The sequence below is a fragment of the Gymnoscopelus braueri genome (genome assembly GCF_963280865.1).
Source record: "Gymnoscopelus braueri genome assembly, chromosome: 9".
NCBI classification, from domain to species: Eukaryota; Metazoa; Chordata; class Actinopteri; order Myctophiformes; family Myctophidae; genus Gymnoscopelus; species Gymnoscopelus braueri.
The window spans coordinates 34,918,166-34,940,474 of NC_137610.1; the positions used below are offsets into that span (position 1 = coordinate 34,918,166).

The 22,309-nt window shown below is 40.6% G+C and overlaps 1 protein-coding gene across 1 annotated transcript; it reads right to left on the minus strand.

Annotated features, from left to right (window-relative positions):
- Window positions 1–1,631: 1,631 nt before the first annotated feature.
- Window positions 1,632–16,085, minus strand: LOC308091510 (carbohydrate sulfotransferase 1-like). Its single transcript, XM_080437168.1, has 6 exons — window positions 15,741–16,085; window positions 12,784–13,203; window positions 12,025–12,238; window positions 11,538–11,764; window positions 7,072–7,289; window positions 1,632–5,023 (listed from the first exon to the last, which is right to left on the minus strand). The coding sequence occupies exons 2-6, from the start codon at window positions 13,132–13,134 to the stop codon at window positions 4,687–4,689; spliced, it is 1,347 nt and encodes a 448-aa protein (XP_080293294.1). The 5' UTR covers window positions 13,135–13,203; window positions 15,741–16,085; the 3' UTR covers window positions 1,632–4,686.
- Between the last annotated feature and the right edge of the window lie 6,224 nt (window positions 16,086–22,309).

A 22,309-nucleotide genomic window follows, 5' to 3' on the forward strand; every position in this document is an offset into this window, starting at 1 on the left:
GCAAAATATGAGGGTGTTTTTTGATGCTTTGACTGAAAGAAATATCCCAAAATAAGACTGTGAGACTCCACACAGTACAAGAGGTACTCTGCTTCATACAGTAGATGGCTTAGAAAAAAAGATAACGAGAGATTTTTCACCAGAAGAGGTGTCAGCATAATGGACTTGGGATGTTATCTCAGGCAAACACAGAGACTCACACAGACAGACACACACACACACATTCATAAACAAACCGTTTTTTCTACCTTCATTATTTCTTCTTGCAAGCTGCAAAGTCAGCAAACTTCTCACTGGTTTGCTTGCACATGCACGCCCGCACAAGCACAAGTAAATTTATTCATTATCAGCCACTGGCAATTACTCTTTTTCAGAAGGGCCTATGTGTTGGCTTTAACAAAACAAAGCTACAGTAGATATTAGATAACTACATAATTGCAGACAGGCATACTCAAATTTATATATATTACTCTATATATTACTTTATATATATATATATATATATATATATAATATATATTATGCGAGTACATAAGTACTCGCATAACCCGCACAGAATCCATATATGGAAAGCATGGTGCCATGTCACCATGTGTGCTGGACTGTGTCAATGTGCACACGTGTTTATTTGTCGTGTTGGTGCTTAGTCTCTGGCAGTGGAGAGCATGTGTTAGACTCTGTTAGTAGTTATATCAAGGGTTAAGTCCATACTTGGTCATCAGTTCACCTGGTCTTGGCTCCTGTCTCCCCAGGGTGCCAGGGTGCCAAGACAGCAAAATCCCTCATGTTCTCTTGTATTCCTGTTTCTGTGGTGCACAGGTCCTCTAACTATAATCTGTACTCTGTATCCTGCACCAGGCCTAAATGGCTTAGAGGGAAGGGAGGGTTTTGATGTGGATTCATTACAGTATGAACTAGATTGATCATCATGTTTTTATATCAAATGTTTTGCTTGCTACCCGTTCAGAAACTATCTACAGTAAATGGACATCAGGTTAAGTTATTTCCTGTCAATCAATGAGATATTAAATACATTTTCTATGCTCTTTTCTGTTCTTTGTTTTGTTCATATTTACTGCACATACCTGTTTTTTATTTGTCTACTTGATGTATTCAAAATATAAGAAATTCCCCAGCAGTCATTTTCTTAGCAGTCATTTTCTGTTTAATTCTGTTAGCAGAACTTTGCACTTCCACTGTTGCACTTACTCTGGACAAAATCATCTTTGGAAAGTAAAGGGAATTGTTATCAATTAATATACTAGCATGGTATATTCACAAGCACAGTATACCATTTTGTAGGTTGTACTATACTATTCAATTTATTGAATTGAATCATTGCCAGTAATATTGAAATTACATACTTATGCTAGAATGAAATAATGCAGAGTTAATGCAAACGGCGACATTCACTTTTTTTTATTGCACAGTTGTTTTTATCGTACATCTCATCATGTCAGATCATACAGAACCTTAAGTCAAATCATTTGGTACAAACAGATGAACATTTGCTTTATTCAAATCAACAGACATCATTCAGGACTGAGTTAAGGCCAAGATACACAGACAACAATCTATGCAATCTATCAATGATATTGTTATGTTAATAGACAAAAATCAATCAAGCAGATGTAAACATGACATTTTATCCGAATTTACATTGCAGCAAATTCAACTAGACTGTTAGCCTATGGCTTGTGTCACTCAGTGTAGGTTAGTGCTAAATCACGGTGTGTGGGTTAATGGAATGCTATGAAAACCTCAGCTATATGAATAAATAAGCCTGATAAAATGTTGCAGGTCCTATACATTTATGATCAATTGTGTTTGTCAGTTGATTCTTTATTTTATCTTCACTATAGCCTATTATCTTATCCACATGGATTTGATTGTGGTCATCATTGCCCACTACCCATCACTGCTTGAGGCAATACTAAACAAACTCCTTTGCCTGAAAATATTGCCCATATAGTACAATGGGCTTCATGCTGTTTAAAATGTGGGTACATTTCGAGGCAATGAAAATGGGCACTTTAACTTGCAAATCAAATATAGCTGTTATGAGATAAAATGAATGAAAGAAAAAAAAACATCACGAAACACTGCTGCTATTGGTATTGATACATGACAACAAGATGAACCATTTCCATTGCCTCACAGTGTTGCTGCTGTACTGTATATAATGGCCCTTCAGAGGGAGAGAAATTGGCCATTCACATCTGTTCACATTACAACTAAGATTTACTTACAAAATCTATACCTATACACTCCCCCTGAAACAACACAAAAAAGACAGAGTATTGTAGGTACAGACCTCTAGCACATTTACATAACTGTGAGTGACTGTGAACTGTCCCTGTAAGAGAAATCCAAGAAAGTTCGTACAGTGTCTTGATTCTTGCGGACAGCTAAGCCTAATTCATATTCCATCGCACGACAGAGTGTGACAGAGTAAAAATGAGACTTTTACTCATCTTCAGAATGTGTCTCCTTGTGCTGTATTCTGGTCATGGTGACATCAGTAGTGACATCACCCCTGGCTCTTCAGGCAACGCGGCCTGGTGTAGTGCAAAATCTCTCCTCACAAATCATTAAGGCAGCTGTACAAATATATCAAAAATAGTTGTGCACTGACAGACTGACCAACCAATCGGGCAGTCAATCAATCAGTCAGTCAGTCAATCGATCAATAAATAAATTACTCAATAAATAGACAGGTCCTGCATTCCAAAGTAGTAAGACCATGTTTGTTCCACTGGTGGAAAATAGACAGGCGTGATCATAAGGCGGTGAAATATAGACATTTTGAGACAACGTTTTGCGGGCAAGAGAGATTAACAGTCCTTTTTCATTATACATTATACCATATCCAAGGAGTTCACTATGTTATTCACCTAGATTTGTACCAGTCTTAGGTAATATTAATCATCTACAAGTAGAGCATGTATCACCACCTTCAAGCTAAGTCACATTTTGGGAAACCTCCAATTCCATATTGATGCACAGATCTGTTGGGTAATCTACCATCATTCAATTTAAAAAAAAGTTAAACCACTAATTAATTACATGATGAATTTGAACTAATTTGAACTAATTACATGAAATCATCCATCCATTCATTCAATCATCCAATTATTCAAACATCCATCACTAAATGATCCAACAATTCAATCATACAATCATCCATTCATTAATTCAACCAATCAATTTTGAAGGACTGCACACTTTATATATTAATCAAGGTGATTTACAGTACTGGATTGCCAAGTTGTTGCATTAAAAAAACGTAAGCAAGTTTTATTGTCATCTTAATTTTGTCAGAATTGTGTAAAACTATTTTGTTATTACATGTTTTGCAACTATGTCTTTCAACCAACATTAACATTGTATGCGTATAAACAAAACTACAATGTTTCATGTAACCAGGCCCTAGGTTTTAACCACTCAATCTGGCGTCCCTATTTTAGGCATGTCATTATAGATGAATATTTTCAAAAATGTTGGCTTAAGCGGTTAACTCTTTGTAGCTTCATGACTGTCAAAGCAGAGGCAAACCACATTCAAGGTACTAATAGGGATCCCATATCATCATGGGATAAGAGAAACTCCCCAGAATACTCTGCAACTGACAACTTATGTATTCTTGGGAGTTGCTGTCATCCCATGACATAGGATCCTTTTTACTATCTTGATTTCTCTTATAGCAAGCACCCCTGTCCGGAAAATAGACGTTTTTGTAGTGCCGGCACTATGATATGGACATTTAAGGTAGTTTCTCTCTATTAGTGGTCATGAAAAGGTCAGCCTTCTTGTTCCAAAGACATCAAATTAAGATGCTGTGTCCCTGTGAAAATCCAGTCAATAGCGTAGCATTCTCCAGAGTTCAGAGACATAAGTTTCACCTAGGTGTCTTGCCAGGTAAATATAATTTGTTACCTGCATTAAAAATGATAATTGCCTCATGACGGTGGCAATACTAGTGGTTGATCCAAACTGTACTATTACCAGAGGGGACAAGAGATTACAATATGACTGTCAGCAGCTGCAAATAATGACTTGACAAGTAATGCTGGATTTATACGCCATAGTACAATGTATCCGTTGTTCTTTTTGACAAGCAATTAAACGTTAGTGCTTCTGTTAGGATATCAATTATGAAGCTAAAACTTAAATATTATATAACATAATAAAAAATTGTAAAATTTGAATTACATTTCACTCCCTTATATTGAATGCCTGCAAAAGAATCAATAAAGAATCAACAATACAAATAACGTAAATACTGCTTATAATCAACCTAATGTCACTGGCATTCTAGGAAAAGTATATGGTAAAGTGGAGGTGTTTGGGAAAACATGACAATAATCAGACCTCCCCTGGTAATACTAATACCTTCTGGACAGCATGGTTTTGATCAACTTGAAGATGGACACAGCTGCTGCTCCTCCACCACCACATATTCAGCAGCTCTTCCAACTAAACAGACCTGGAGTGGTTTCATGGTGCTATCAATGGATCAATCAGTTAGTCAGTCAGTCTAAAAAACAACAGAAACATCCAGTTCTCCATAGAGCTGGGGAGGTTTCAACAGGCTGATTAATTAGTCAGTCAAATAATTTATAAATAGATCAATGGAGGGGCGGCTGCTGGTTTCCCAAAACGCATTGATGGACATGCCCTCAACTGCTACAAAAATGGCTCAAACGTCCTGTCTTCAACCAGGGAGTATGAAAGGTTCCTCAGTTCCCCAGGATGAGAGATGGTCTTGTACCCCAGTAGGTCCAGAAGGGGCTGGCAAACTGTTTGTGTGTAGACCACAATCTCAAAGGATAGCTTCTGCCTCCAGCTCTCTGCGTTGGCTGCTGAATCCCGAACCGTGCCATACTTCTGCCGGGACGATAGGTCACGGCTGCCCCTAGTGTTGTTGAGAATCCATTCCACCACACTATGTTCAACGGAAATACCTAAGAAGTCAAACAACTCCCTGGTCCTCTGGAGGGGAGACCTGGCCAAGTCCTCATATCTGAGGAAAGAAGAGAGGACGAGAGAAGAAACGATTTAAGAAAGCAGCGTGTAGCCATCTCTCAGCTATACTGTAATGTCTGTCTGTAGGTGTACTGTACATAGGTAGTACAAAATAAATCTCTTAGCATAAGTTCAAGCAGGAAGACAACTTCAGTCTCTCTTTACAATTTAGGCAGTTAGCAGACACTCTTGTGCAGAGTGACTTACAATTGCAAGATCAGAGTAAATGGCATGAACCATAGTTAACAAATGACTAAGTAAATATCAAACCTGGCACACATAACCTTCAAGGACCGCAAGTGCTCTAGGATCAACGTACAAACTTTGTTATCCTGTCATACTATTGCTGCTATTCTATAATTATTATTTTTAAATATGATACGCGATATTGGGCTCGCGATATCGATACGATATTATTACTGTATTATTTTCTTTTTCAATTACCATCAACATTGCCCATCATTTTCGGTTTAAAAGTGCTTTATTTAGAAATAAGCTCACATTTTATATCACAGACCACACAGTAGGAACTCCTGTAACTTCCACCAGCAAAAAAAAGAAAATCGGAAAAATATTTTAAAAAAATATCACGATAAGTCTACAATACATATCATGTTTTTATACATCGCAATAGATCGTGGGACAATTATATTGTGACACCCCTAGTGCTTATATATTTCTGTTTGGAGCGTCCCGATAGCCAAGTGGTTAGGGCACATACATGGGCACAAAATGCCCATGTACAGTACGTGTCTGGTCCCTGGTTTGATGGTTGGACCATTTGCTGTATGTCATTCCCTTACTCTTTCACTGCATTTCCTGTCTCTCTCAACTATCACTATGAAATAAAGGCTAAAAAATGTAAAAGAAAAAAAATAGCATCAACAACATACATGCTATCCAAAATAAATAACATTCTTAACATTTGTAGTCAAGCAAACAACTGTATGTCTATCTAAAGTTTAAACAATGTAACGTATGTGAACAACCAACATACACCTGCATAGTAGCCTATAACTAGCATCTATCCAAAAATAAGCAACAAGAAGGTACAAGGAATGAGGAGTGTTGGTGGTGAGGTAGAGTCTGAAGAGGTGAGTTTTCAGACTGCGGCGGAATATGGGGAGTGAGTCTGCAGTCGTGACTGAGGGGGTGGAGGGAGTCATTCCACAGCTTGCGAGCCAGGAGGGAGAAGAGTCTCTAGGACGATTGGAGCAGTGGCCAGGGAAGGGAGGGACAGACGTCCTTTACACACTGGCCCGTCACTTCTTATTTATTATCCAATGAATTCACGTGCGGGCTTTTCCTGTCAGCTAATGTTCGTGCTGGCTGAAGGGTATTTAAGTCACACACGCCCCTTGCTGTCATTTCAGTCAACGCTGCTTCACCCCTCGATCCCCCCACTGTCACCAGTGTCAAGGCCTACCCAGCAAGCACAGTCAGGACCCGGACCAATCAGTGACGTCTCGATTGGGGCTAGATCAAGTCAAACCAAGACAAGTCAGATCTGGCCCAGAATATCACCTGATTTCAACCAAAATTAATCCTGACCACAAAAACGTCACTTCCAGGACGTCATCTAAACACATTTCTCATCACCCAAAATTGCTGTCCAAATGTCCATATGATGTCCCGGTGATGACGTCCTGTAAATGACGTAAAGATCATCCCCATATGGGCTGTGATCTGGCCTAGTCCTGAACGTCACCGGGGTGATGACCGGGCGTCATCATAACGTCATCATGACGTCATTGTGCTTGCTGGGTAGTCTACGGTTTCAGGTTTCAGTCAAAAATTGACTTTTGGTGTCTTTCCTGATTGAACTCAACTTTAACAAAACTGATGATATAACCACACAAGTAAAAACAACACACACAGCAACCCATGCATAATATTGGCCATGATGCTTGGAAAACCCATGGGTAACAGAGTGTAGCAACGTTGCATTTTTTAGGACGACCAGAGGCCCGATATTTCATCATACGGCATTATTTGGGCCATCCCATCTGGATGTTCTTTACATACTGTCCCCTGTCCCCTTCTCACCTGAGCAGCAGGTACCTCCCTCTCAGCCATGCGGGTCTGGCCAGGCCAGCAGACACAGAGCTGAGGAAGTCCTCACAGACTGTGTTGATCTGTCCAAGGTCCAGGTTGTAGGGTCTACGCCCTGTAGCTCTCCACAGACGCCATAGCCTGTAGGTGTCCCTGAATGTCTCTATACGAGATGCCAATATGCCCCGCGGGTCCCGGACTAGCTGGACCACCTGTGAATGACAACCGTCACCATCATCCTCATCGTCATCATAACCAACTAGAGGAGGGTGGGGGTGAGGGTAACCCCCTAAATTGGAGCACGCTACCTACCCCCCCATTAGGTGGGATGCAATGGCATCCTTGCTACTAAGTGGCGGTAAATAATTAGTTAGATGGTTAAAATATTTAAATAGTTAAAGTCCCACTGTGTAACATCCATTTTAGTAGTCATTTTGACAACACCCCTGGTCTGTCTATGGTGTGTTAGAACTGCGATTACCAGAATTCAGTATGAAACAAAATCAGGGATATACAGATCTAAAATGAATGCTGCAGGGTCCTCAGGGGGGCTCAGCTATCGAACAGCTATATTGAAATTTAATCTAAGTTGACTTCACTAAATCATTTTGAATATAGGCTTAGGATATGACGCACACATATTCTCCCAATCCAACACCCACGCACACCCCTATTCTATGAATACTTATTTATTTATTTTTATTCTTACTGTGTATCTATATTCTTTTCTTTCTATTTGTGTTGCATTTGTGAAATGAGGTGAGATTCATTTTATATGCACAATCTGCTTTTGTTATGTTGTTGTCAGGGATGGTGGTTCATTTTATTTCACTTAATTCTGCAACATCTGGAAATTGAAGTCTGTAAATGTAAGTGTATTTAATACAATCTTATCTACAATGTCGTGTAATTTGTAGCCCCCCACCCCAATGATAAAGAGCGAGGGGTGATGTAGGTCATCAGGTAGATTAAATTACTTTGAACTCATTGAACTCCATCCTCCAAAATTCAGTTTAATCCTGTACCCTTGAATCCCCATAATCATCGAGAACCTATTATGACAAAATGGAAAAAGGTGAATGTGCAGGCTTTGCCTTTCTAAAGGTCTAACCACTTAAGCCTGATTTTTACTTTGTCATACAATGGTCTGTTACGCTGAGAAAATAGTCGATCTACATGCTCACAACAAGTCAATGCAACGCATCGATAATTTTTTTGCCACACTGATGTAAAACAACTATAAGTTAAACATAGAGGCATCTATGCTATTTTGGAGACATTTTTGCCCAAAATAGGGACACCAGGCTCAATGTGATTAAATATTAGTGATGTGATGAGAAGCAATCTGCATTTTGTGTGTCACAGGAAGATCTGAAGTCAGTAATTATACTGGGGAAGCACGTGAAACCAAGGTGTTTAAACACAATCCAGATACAAGAAACATAAATGTCAGGTGTGATGGTGGCAATTGATGATTTTCTCCCCCTAGTCTTTATGTGATAGTCAGTGGAGAGAGACATGCAGCAAATCGTCCGGCTGCATCAAACCGGGGACTCACACTCAGGCATTAGAGCCTCTGTGGTAAATGCCCTAAACACTCGGATATCAGGTTTCCCACAAAGTTGGCAATTGATGTTAAAGAGCAGTTTGTCTGCTTGAATACGTTTCCCCTTCAATTTCAGGATAAGTAGAAGGCAACACCCACACCAATTGCTTTGTCTCTTCTGTGATGCAAGGAATCAAATCCCCCAAAAGGTCCAATTCCAAAGAATAAACTCAATTCAAGGTCTACAACTGTCCGAGTAAAATTCACACTGACTCACAAATTTAAGCCTGGTCTATAGTGCTACAATATGTATAACCTTGACCTTCTCTAACTATTAGTATCAATTTAGAACTAAACAGAGGACTAAAGGGAGTCTTCTATTCTAGTGTGTGTGTGTGTGTGTGTGTGTGTGTGTGTGTGTGTGTGTGTGTGTGTGTGTGTGTGTGTGTGTGTGTGTGTGTGTGTGTGTGTGTGTGTGTGTGTGTGTGTGTGTGTGTGTGTGTGTGTGTGTGTGTGTGTGAGAGTGCATGCATGCATGTCGTTACGTGTATCCGTGTGTGGGGAAGTGTATTGTTTGTGTGCAAATGCGCGTCTGAGGTGCAGTGGTTGGTGTTGCTGCGTGTTCAATCGATATCAATTTATAAGTGCATTGATTGGCCCATCGAGCCATCCATCAACAAGTGAGCCAGTCTCTCACTCACTGAGCAGATGTTAAATGGATGGATGAACGAATGACTCACAGAATCAGTCAAACCACTGAGACCAATCAATACAACAGCTTGATAGATAGAAATATCACCTGATTCCGTCTATTGGATGAGTCAGCTGTTTTAACCATCAAAGTCTGTTTTTCTTGTTTTTTGGTTGTTGTTTTCTCTCTCTCTCTCTCTCTCTCTCTCTCTCTCTCTCTCTCTCTCTCTCTCTCTCTCTCTCTCTCTCTCTCTCTCTCTCTCTCTCTCTCTCTCTCTCTCTCTCTCTCTCTCTCTCTCTCTCTCTCTCTCTCTCTCTCTCTCTCTCTCTCTCTCTCTCTCTCTCTCTCTCTCGTCGATTTAGCTGAACTCTCATATTGTGTGACTTACAATTACAACAGAATAGAGCACAGGGTCGGCAGTCCCAATAGTTGCTAATTGTTTCTTGTCTGCGGTGTGGGCCATATCAAACCAGAAGGATCAGCTGTCTCCATTGCTTCTGAGAGTGTACGCTGAGGTCAGATGTTCTTGCTGTGGTCTGCCAGATGTATGCCTTAAGCCAAATTGATATTTTCCCATAAGACGCTGATTCTCAACTAAACAATGCGATGCATGGCACGGTGAACAACGGTTATTTTTTGATTGATTGAATACTTTATTAGTCAGAAATGTAAACAGCGCGAGGTACAGTCAGACATTTAGGCTAAAAGGGTAGCGCAAAAAAATTCTGGGGACTTGTTTCCATTGTGGTCCTATGTATTAAATTCATCAACATAGCATACAAATAACACAATAATACATATCATCAACAAATATAAAACACTATATGTACAAAGGAGAAAAATGTATCAAAACAGATGATTTATAGTGTGGAGGGGGATGGTTCAGAGATGCCACAATACATTTGAGTCTAAAGGCCCTGACACACTGAAAGCCCCAGATGCTTACATCATCATGTTTAACACAGGCTTTCCAAAATGAGTTGGAGCAATGCACAAAGGTAACCTATTTTTATTTCAAACTTGTAGTGTACAGTATGTGTACACAGTATGTAGGTTTTTTTCTCGCTTGTTTGATTAACCCATTAAGACCTGGAACTGTGTAATTTTTTGATTTGAGCTAAAAAGCATTATTTTACACTTTGGGCTATTCAAAAATAGCAGATATACAAGCTCATATGAGCTCGTAGATCTGCTATTTTTGAAAATTCGTGAAAATGTGTGCAAATCTTTGAATATATATATTTTTTAAAGCGAACATTTTTAACTAAAATCTTTGCTTCTGGGGGTCCCTGGAACAACATATTTTGATGGGGGTCCACGGCCAAATACATATAATTTTGGGGGTCCTTGACATGAAAAAATTGAGCACCACTGATATAGAAACATACGTTTTTCAGAAAACTGTTGGGATTTAGGAGACATGTAGAATCGGCTTTTAAGCTTGTTCTAGAAACACAAGTACCTTTTTTAATTAAACCAACGGTGTTAACAGGCAGGCTCACATCACTCATCATCACTGATGCTCGTGTCAATACCGTTTTCAGTGGCCTTACGTGATAACTCCAGTGACATACATACTGTACTGTCCCTTAACTCAGATTGTTCATGTAACACACTTAATCCATAAAGACCGGGAAAGCATCTGTGTCATTTCAGATTTCTTTGGCTATTCAAAAATAGCAGATCTACAGGCTCACTGAGTGCCGCGCTACAAGCTTGTAGATCTGCTATTTTTCGATAAATCGTGAAAATGTGTGCAAATCTGAATGTATATATTTAAAAAAAAAGATTAAAGCTTATGGGGGTCCCTGGAACATCATATTTTGAGATGGGGGTCTGCCGCCAAATACATATAATTTTGGGGGTCCTTGACATAAAAAAGTTTGAGAACCACTGATATTATAGCAACATAATATATATTTTTTAAACTGTTAGTATTTAGAAGATATTTGTAGAATCCCCAGAAGCAAAGATTTTAGTTACAAATGTTCGCTTTAAAAAAATAGTTTTCTGCAGATATACAAGCTCATAGAGCCGCACTCGGTGCCACGCTATGAGCTTGTATATCTGCAATTTTTTTAATAGTCAAAGAAATCTAAAATGACACAGATGTGTTCCCAGTCTTAATGGGTTAATAAGATCATCAGATTCTATGTTTTGGTAAATCTCTACAGTAGAACATCTATTTCTATTGAACTGAAAAGGAACAGGTTGGTTGCCTACCTTCAGGTTGAGTCGTGGATCCTCCACTAGTGCTCTCAAGTCGCTGACATCAGGGATTCGGACCGTCTTGATGGCTAAATGACGTTTCTCTCTGCATGTCTCGGCAGCTATCGACACATTGAGTGGCCCACACCTCTTCGCACATTCCCCTTCATCCCCCAGCACAAGGGCCTGCTCCATGGAACCCAGGGAGGCTTCACATACTGGCGGGGAGCACAAAGCCTTGCCTACGGATGGAAGGTTCATGAATACAAAGCAAATAGCATCACAGTGAGACAATTTTTAGGAATTCTCACAACTTCAATTTAGATTCCACTTTGATAGAAAGCAGACCCCAAAACACAATTTAAATAGTTTATCCCCACTGTACAGAATACACATTTTTATCATAATATAATTACAAGTAAGTATGACTGTGAGGAACCAGGATGGGGGGGGGGGGTGAGGGGAGTGGAGGAGAGCAGAGCTACTGAAATATATTCCTTACTGGCTCCTCTTCTAAACAGCTTGTCAGTGGAGTGGTTGGCTGGGTGCGGTCGGATGTAACTCTCCAGGCTGTTGAGGTGACAGTGGTAGAGCGATCTCAGCAAGTCCCTGGCCGCTCCCAACATCACCCTCCTTTCTGCGGGGTTCCGACTGTGGGCCAGGCGAGGGAGCAGGGCCGACTGGACATGGTACAGAGGCTCAAACAGGTAGAAGACCTGAAGCAGAATGAGGGAGCAAATCAAGGAGCAAATCAAGTCAAGTTGATTCATGGAGCACATTTTAAAAACTGTGATTAAAGTGCAGAACAAAGCACAGTAAACACGAACAAATCCACAGAATGAAATGTCAAACTCAAGACAGCGAGTGTGCAGTATGTGTGTGTGTGTGTGTGTGTGTGTGTGTGTGTGTGTGTGTGTGTGTGTGTGTGTGTGTGTGTGTGTGTGTGTGTGTGTGTGTGTGTGTGTGTGTGTGTGTGTGTGTGTGTGTGTGTGTGTGTGTGTGTGTGTGTGTGCACTCGTGCTTGCGTGTGCGTGTGCAATGACTGTGTGTGTGTGTGTGTGTGTGTGTGTGTGTGTGTGTGTGTGTGTGTGTGTGCACTCGTGCTTGCGTGTGCAATGACTGTGTGTGCGTGTGCGTGTGCGTGTGTGTGTGCGCGCGCGCGCATTCACTTATTACCCAAATTAATTTTGTTTTAGTGATCAATAGTAATGCCAAATGTTTATTAATATTCATAAGGAAAGCAGGCCATCAATAATCAAACCTCAGGATGCTGGTTGAAGAGCTGCCCCACAAAAGAGGATCCGCTCCTGGTAGTGGCCAGAATCAGAACATGGACCCTCCTGCTTGCATTGTAGGGTGGTGTGGAGAACGAGGAGGAGGGTGTGACAGGCTCCTCACAGCCTTGATCTAAACCCTCCAGCATCTCTTGTCCTGGCCCTCCAAGGGCCCCAACCCCACAGTTGACAACGGGGCCATTAGGGGCCAAATCCGGCCCTGGGCCCTGGGAACACAGTGAGCTGAAGGGCTTGGCAGAGAAGGTACGAATGGCTGTGTACTGGATGGCTATTGAGGCCAGCGCTAACAGCACCATGGACTTCCAGGAACATTGCATGGTGAGCGGACAGCCTCATCTAGACGCCACAAGACTGTCTGCAAAGAGGAAGAGGGCAGATATGGAGGTCTGGAGAGACAGAGGGATGGGGTAGAGACGTTGTTAACATTTGAGATGGACTCATTCCTACCTCATATCTTTGAAATTCTGTACAACAATTTTTCATGTTGTTAAACACGCTGCAAAAATAGCCGCTCTAAAAACTCACAATGTGTCGCGTTACAACATGCTGTTAGCTGATTTGATTTCACCATGTTGAAAGTGGTCAACCGTTTTAACAGCATCCCAATTTTCGCCATGACTTTATAGGTAAAAATAAACTATTTCAACAATTGTTAAAAAATCTATAGGCTCCCAATGCTTCACAATGCGGCGTGTTGAAGCTTGTAGATTGGCAATTTTTGAAATAATGTACACTTTTTTTGTGGTTAAGTGGCTCAGTGGTTAAACAACACTGATGAGAAAACATCTTCCTAATAAGAAATGTGAATATGGATAATATGCAATGTAATGGACAATGTCACCAGGGAGGTTTCTCATCATTGTCTCATTGATTACACAGCAGTGTGTTATTGCCAAGAAGGATTTAATTATATCTTTGATCATGGATCTCATTCTCTTGTGCTGGGAATGTTGCCCATCTATACAGGCCAAGGAAATGCCAATTGTACGTAAGGGCTAACAGCGAAAAACACCTCACTGCAAAAAAACACTTGTTAAGTGTCACAATACTTTCTGTTGTCTATGGAGTGACAAGAACAAGTGAATGATCAAATTGATCATCAAACTTTATTTCTATAACTTTTCAAAATAATGTAATGCATTACAAAGAGCTTCACTAATAGCAAACAATAAGGAAATGTTATAAGGGTAGTAACTGGCAGAGATAGATCAAATGTCATTTCTGCACTATTCATGACAGGTTAGAGGTTCTTACTGATAAAGAACAATCTAACAGCAGGATCAAATAAAATAATGTTGTGTTTATTGCTTTAGTAAGAAAATATACATCCTGCAGATGCCAAAAGATGACTTAGACATGGTAAACATTTATTTTATTTTATTTTGTATTTTATTTTCTTAAAAGAGATTATAAAACTAACCAGTGTGACATGTTAAAACTATGGGATTTCATATTATTTAATACAGGCTTGCATGCTGTATTTGTCTAGATTAGAATATGGTCAAGGACAAACTTTTAGTCTGAATTGGAAGAGTGTGCTGTCCAGTCCATGTTACCCCATCTGTGACACAGTCAAGTAGCCTAGTCAAATCATTTGTTTTAAATTAGAATGAGCTACTATTCTAAGTGTTGTGAATTTAATAGACCCTCAATGTGGTAATAGAGTTTTCCTCTAATTAGGTTAGTGATGATTCAGCTCAGAGAACAAGATGACACCAGGCAGTATCACATGACAATAGGCTACTGAAGTTTATTAACACATAGTGAATGTACAGTATATCTGGTCACATTATGGGGCCAGCAAATGTGTCAAGATATATATATAGAAAGGAACAGAAAGTAACAGAGTATGATATGAATAAGTACACAATAAATCATGCTGTCATGATAGATGAGTTGTACTTCAACAACAGTCGCATCTCATATATCATATCATATCATATCATATCATTGGGCATATACAGTGACCATGGTCATCACAATTATTCTATCTATACTTATGCAGATGAGAGCAAATCAGTACAAACGGATAAAGGTTTAGCACGTCATGCTTTAAACATACCACTAAGTAGTTAACATAAAAAGAAAGGTTATGCCTAATATGACTGAAGAAAATATTATCTCAAGAATTGAACATTGGCACACGCATTAATTAGTAAAAAAGAGACAGAACAATTGCTCAATAAACATTCAAATAGGGCTAATATAAACTTTTAAATAGGCATCCACAATCCATGCCAGCATTAGACTGGACCCACTATTGTATCCCTGCATTAGGCTATTATCAGATGTCACCAGCAGCACCGGCAGCACCTGTAGGCTTGAAGACACGACATCCATTGGTGATGATAACACCAGAGATGTAGCAGCCTACTGTATCTATGGGGGATGGAGGAGCCATAGGTGGATGTGGATGGAAGGATGGAGGCGACATCCAGCTCTGTGTCGAGTGTGATTTCGTTCCGCAGTGCAACAAAAACAACGGTCCTGTTTACAGCGAATTAAGGGAACCCCTTGAATTAGCCTACTTGTGAGAAAACGACATAAATGTATAGTCTACAATTATGATACAATAGCTATGTTGCCTATAGACGCATTTCGACTTTCCCCACACACACAAAAAAAAACTCGCTACTCCTCTACCCAAAACACAGGCAAAATCTCCAGCTATTTCTTTCTTTAACAAATCCATTCGGAAAATCTCATTGGAAGAAATTATTTTTGCATGCATGGATTGGGGGATAACGGCTATCTCTCCGCGTTGATTGAATGGCCAATAGCCTATACATCGGCTATAGACCTATTATATTAATATAGATTTTATTTTCATATTTAATGCATTTAAAGGGGGAAAGGCGACAAGTGAACTTGATTTCACCTACCGATACGCGCCACAATTAAAAACAACACACTGTAGGCCTACCTCACAATCTTATGCCGACCGGGTCAGGTGCTGCTACTGCCTGATGATGCCTCACAGATCGAGAGATGAATGCTCCACAAAGCCTTGATATTGTCACCGCAGGACTCATCTGTTCGCAGTCTAGACATCATTATAGGACAGATAGGCTGCTGTGTCTGTCTGTCTGCCGACCACCACACGTCTCACTACAACGCCGGTAGGATGCACGTGAAAACTAGTCGGCGCGGTAGAAATCAGAACATTAAACAAATAGGTTTTGCATCCAAAAGGACCAGGGAATCATTTTGGATTTGAACATCCAGTCAGATCGCAAACGTTACGTGCAGTCGTCAGTCAGAGCGGAGTGTATAGAACAGACCCAGCTGGAAGCCTAGTGTTGGCAAATGAGACCCTGTGAGCGGAAAAGCTCCCTCCCTCCCTCTCTCTCTCTCTCTCTCTCTCTCTCTCTCACCCCCCCCCCCCCATCACCCCAATTTCACCCCCTCCCTACCTCAATTTCCCCAGGTAGGCCATCCTCCCTGGGGAAAATTATAGGCAACTACAGTATAGCTAAATCATTTAATCTCCCAATGTGTGCCTTGCTTTTTCAGTCCTCCTAGTCATCAAAGAACTCAGGGGAGGTCTGTGTGTGTGTGTGTGTGTGTGTGTGTGTGTGTGTGTGTGTGTGTGTGTGTGTGTGTGTGTGTGTGTGTGTGTGTGTGTGTGTGCGCGTGTGTGCACGAGTGCTTGTTTAACCTTAACAAAGTGTCCTCACATGGCCTGTCCTCTTAATTGAGGACATTTTGCCTGTTCACTCTGTGAGGGGAGGATGCCATTTCAGGTTGAGTGAGGAAACCTTTTCTCCATAATCCGACACTGAACATTTTTATATGCATAATCAGGGTTAATGCGGCTCTACATGTGCACAGTGTCCTTTTCGCAGGCTCTGAAGCACTTTTAGCAGAACAGGTACATCACAAATTGATTGATAGAGCAGCAAGAACAGTGCACTTTAAAAACAAGTGGTGCTATATTGCACCAAAGTGGTTCTTTGGCTTGTAATCATGGTAAACCATTTTTTTGTCCCACAACCATCCGAAAGAACCACTAAAGAACCGCTGAGGTGCTATATACATACTGTAGCACCACAACTATCCAAAAGAACCATCCCAAAGAACCACTGAAGAACCGCTGAAGTGCTATATATAGCACCACAACCATCCCAAAGAGCCACTCTTGAGACCTGCAAGTCCTTCGGAAAGTGGTGTGCGTAATATGGGGAGCCCCCTTAATGTAGTTGTGTTGTGTTCAATCTATGTTCAGGAGTAGGGACCTTGACTCAACCTATGTTCAGGAGTAGGGACCTTGCCTCTCAACGTCTGTTCAGGAGTAGAGACCTTGCCTCTGCTTAACACAGCCACTCCTCAATCGCTTCCCTATATACTACACCTGCCTTCACTCATTAGCCACTCCCCATTCACAATCACCCCTATCCTCTAAACCTGCCTCCACTCACCACAGCCACAGCACCAGTGCCATCTCTGAGCCACAGTATAAATACAGCTGCGGTCTCTCATTGACTTGCACTTTTGCTTCACGACAGACCAAACAAGGGTTGTGAGTACTGCGCTTGTAGATCGGCCATTTCAAGTTTGCTGCATTGATCATGTGTTGAAACAGATCACAAACTGTATAATCACAACTGACTAAAAGGGTGTAGGGGGGTGTTGTCCGCTTAGCTTAGTTAGTTATGACTGCCTGCTTTTTTTATTTTTTATTATTATTATTATTATTATTATTATTATTATTATTATTTATTTATTATATATATTTTTTAAATGTATTTTATGTTGTTGTTGTTTAATTTATTTGTACTGTTGTGTTGTTGGTTTTAGTCTGTTATGTTATGTCATGTTTATTTGTTGAAAAATGAATAAATACTTTAATTACAAAAAAAAAGTTTGTCGTCCTCCTCCACCCTAACCTCCTCCTTCCTCCTCGATTCTCGCTCTTCTTCCTTCTGTCTGTATTTCTCAAGGACTCCAGGGGACAGTCACGGAGCAGAGACAATCGACCACTCCCTGAGTAGAGCAATGATGGCAGTCAGCTCCCGAGACTACGGTCCTTGTACGTTCTGGCAGTTCCACTTCTCTCCTCAACGCGGGAGACGAGACACGGGCCGACTACACCCCCACCACCCTGAGTCTCACCATACCTTGGGTTCCTCATCCCATTTCACATTCATCTCATTACGTTTCAATAAATTATTAAAGTTAAGTAGAAATGTGGTCTCTTACTAGTTAATACGCTACAGTCGGATGACAGCAGCCTGAGGAGGGCAAAAAGAATAATGAAAGACAAGCAACACCCCTGAAAGGGTGTGTTTGGGGACTCGGATAGGCGCTCGGATGATGCAGTGGTAAAGTGCCTGCCCGCCACAGCGGAGGTTGTGGGTTCGAATCCGCTGTGGGGCATCCGGCTTTGTCAACCGTCTTCACGAACACAATTGGCCCGTGTTCGGGGGAGGGAAGTGATATTTGTCATTGCACCTAATCCTACGGGCTGGGGGCGGAGCCTGTCAGCAGGGAGTGTTGGGCGGGAGGAGTGGACGAAGGCTCTACATCAGTGGTAGGCAACCTTAGGGAGGGGTGCTGATGGTCCATTGTGGAACCTTGGGCCGTCAACCTTTACTTTATAGAGTTCAGTCAGAAGACAGGCCTTGATAGCCACAGCGTTGATATACTGAATGTAATAGATAAGAACTTCAGAATTCTCCAGGCGCTCAACCGAACGCTTGTTTGCATGCAGACTTAGATGTGGAGCTAATTGCCTTCGTGATATATCAGGTCGTATTGTTTTAATATCATTAATTTGCTGTTCTGTTATTCACGTAGTATAGAGGGAATCTCCCTTGTTTGTCAATAAAGATGCCTTGCGCATGTAAAAGGTCATTTCTGTGTATGTCGTCTATAAACTGGACTTTAGGGTTTTATTGAACCAAGAGTGACAGGTCTGTCACGGCACATCAGCTGGTGACCCCGACCGTGACCCTGTCCAGTCCAGACGACCGTCGGATCCATAAGATCCAAATAACAATTCGCCCATACACTATGTGCTACAATTCCTTGGGGCCCCAGGAAGGGTACACACGGTGGTATATGTGAATTGTATTATATCAAATTTAGGTCAATTGTTAAAGATAATGTGTAAATATGATTGCATGCATGTGAAGTCACCACTGAACAGCAGATTGAATGACCTTTGTGTTTAATACTTAGGCTCTGTACTTCCTAAACCCCATGATGTTCCGTCAGCGTGGCTGGGTGGACCGAGTTGATTCTCCCAGCAACTGTCTCTCTGTATTCTATGATCTTATAGTTTATTGAGACACTACACTGTCTCTCTGTGTTCTATGATCCTATAGTTTACTGAGACACTACGTTAGCTGTGTGTACACGGCTCTCTAATCCGCAAATTACGCCGGGTTCATGGGAAAAGACAGTGCTTAGCCTAGAAGAGTCTTGAATGTTGTGTCTTGTATGTTTTGTCTTGTATGTTTTGTCTTGTATGTAGCGACGTCCGACCGAGTGAAGGTTTAGACTTACAGTGAAGTCTTGAAAAAAATATACACTGCGACCGAGTGAAGGTTTAGACTTACAGTGAAGTCTTAAAAAAAATATACACTGCGACCGAGTGAAGGTTTAGACTTACAGTGAAGTCTTGAAAAAAATATACACTGCGACCGAGTGAAGGTTTAGACTTACAGTGAAGTCTTGAAAAATATATACACTGCGACCGAGTGAAGGTTTAGACTTACAGTGAAGTCTTGAAAAAAATATACACTGCGACCGAGTGAAGGTTTAGACTTACAGTGAAGTCTTGAAAAAAATATACACTGCGACCGAGTGAAGGTTTAGACTTACAGTGAAGTCTTGAAAAAAATATACACTGCGACCGAGTGAAGGTTTAGACTTACAGTGAAGTCTTGAAAAAAATATACACTGCGACCGAGTGAAGGTTTAGACTTACAGTGAAGTCTTGAAAAAAATATACACTGCGACCGAGTGAAGGTTTAGACTTACAGTGAAGTCTTGAAAAAAATATACACTGCGACCGAGTGAAGGTTTAGACTTACAGTGAAGTCTTGAAAAAAATATACACTGCGACCGAGTGAAGGTTTAGACTTACAGTGAAGTCTTGAAAAAAATATACACTGCGACCGTTTGTTTGTTTGTTTGTTTTGTCTTGTATGTAACAAAGTGATATTGTGTCATTGTTAAGTGTACATGTTTGTATCTACTGTAAGCAGGAGGTGTGCTGCACACAGACTGCTGGTCCGTTCTGTATGTGTTCGTTACGCCACCGGACACATCCCCAACTGGTTTTTACACTGAACGCCTGACAAGTGGTGACTGACCGTGTGACTGCTGCAGCTGTATGTGTGTCCCATTTTGGGGTAAGTGTTAGAGGTGAATGCATTAGGAATTGTGAGCGTATGAATGACAGGCGCACCCATTTTATACATTAGGGTCGTGGTTCAACATATTTCATATGTGCCCCTCGATTGGTGCCGTTCCTGGGTCCATATATGTAATTGGGTTGAACACAAATCATATAGTTCTGCTTGGGGTGGCCTTGTAGAGTACTACTGATTCTGGTTACTGTGGTGCATTCACAAGTGCATGGCTGCGTACCATTTTGAGTCTGACTCAGTGGGGCACAGTGATTTACTTCTGAGTGAGCGGCGTGAAGGCCTGAGGACTGAGACACTAGGGGAATATTTTCCAGGGGGAGGAGAAAGAGAAAGAAACTCAGATATACCCCACATTCACGTAAGGTGCATCCAAGACACCTACTACTGTTCTTTTTTGCTGAATTAAAATATTTTAATAATATTGAAGCCTATACCCCTGAGAATTTACATACTGCAGTTGTCAGGTTGACCAGTACTTTCAGAGTTAAGAATAAATAAATAAAAGGAGATAAATACAGTTCATGAATTATAAAAGGCTGTTGAGCCATGCATTGAGGGAGAGAAATAGCTTATTCTGTAAATCTGTTAAAATAGACAGTTGAAAGAATGGGGGGGAAGGAAGGTGCTGTGACCTTCACCCATTACCAGCTGCCTGTAGCAGTGGCACACAAACACTGATAAGATTCCCACAACACTGTCAGTGGAAAAAAATTCATGTGAATGCTCCCAGCTAAAATGTAGTCATGGACAGTGGAAGTAAATCTGGTTGAAATTAGTGACCCAACATAAGTGTGTAGATCAACTAAATTCTCTGTAGAATAATAAAATAAATGCAGAAATAATGTACTGTGACCAATCCAGGTTATATTAATACAAGCAGTTAGATCTGTTATTTTTGTTAAAGTTATGAACAGTCTGAAATTAAGTGATTTAACCTGTACATTAGGAAAATGGAGTCAGTTATTAAAAAAAAAATTATAATAATAAGGAAAAAAAAAAAAAAAAAAAAGAGAAGCGAGGTCAGAGGTGAAGTGAGAGAAATTACGTTCAAATAAATTAGTTTCTTCAGAGAATTCTGCAGAATATAAAGAAAACAGTAGCTTGCATACGAAATATTCAAATTAATCTGTATTTTTAGGTATGGGGCAACTATATTGTGTAATTATATTTTCGCTAAAATTAATTATGGTGTACAAAAAGTCAGTGTTTACTTTCATAGGAGGACCAGCCAGCAGAAGTGATTCTAGACAAACAAGACTAAATATAAAACTACGCCAATTTGACCAGTAATAAGATAGTAGAGTTTTTAGTTTAAAATAAATACATATATATATAATAAGTGTAATAATAATAATAATAATAATTTTAAGAATGTAAGCAAATGACAGAAAGCCCAAAAGCTTCTAAGTATTGATACCCTACTTAGGCATTGAATGAACACCTCATCATTTCTTTCCGTGCCAGGGCCAGTAGTCTCTCTTGGTGGTGAGACGCATTCTGGAGTCCAGATAGTGCAAACATTAGTTGTGATAGACCAAACAAGTGACAGTGCATGCAATGGAAGGCCAGGACACTTCAATGGAGATAATTTAGAATGAGAAATACATATTAGGCATGGTGCACGATAGTGAGTGTGCCACTTACACTGTTATCAAAAGAGAAATTAACTTATGGTCTCACATACACTGTATCTGCAATTATTTTACACTATCATTACATATATATATTGTATATATCTTTTAAAAAAAAACTACTATCTCAGACTTTAGAAGTGGGTTTGTTTCACATTCGGGGACTGCAACAATGTTTGGCGGACGGTCATTTTCGTTCTATGAACTGGAAACATGCACTTGAAGTGCATTGAATGAAAACTGAAAGAGACATGTGAAAGACCACGATATAATGCAGTCTGATCGACATGCTGATGCAGAGGGGCACCAACATTGCAAACTGCAGTGTTCACGAGACTCACTTCCGGTGACACCTATGGCGACCAGAGAGCAAGCCTTGGGAAAGCTTGCATGACTTTTTACAAACTTTTATCTGTTACAGACACTGGAACTACTATGCCATGGGGAAGGACACACTTTCTAAGCAAGGAGTGGAATATATGAAG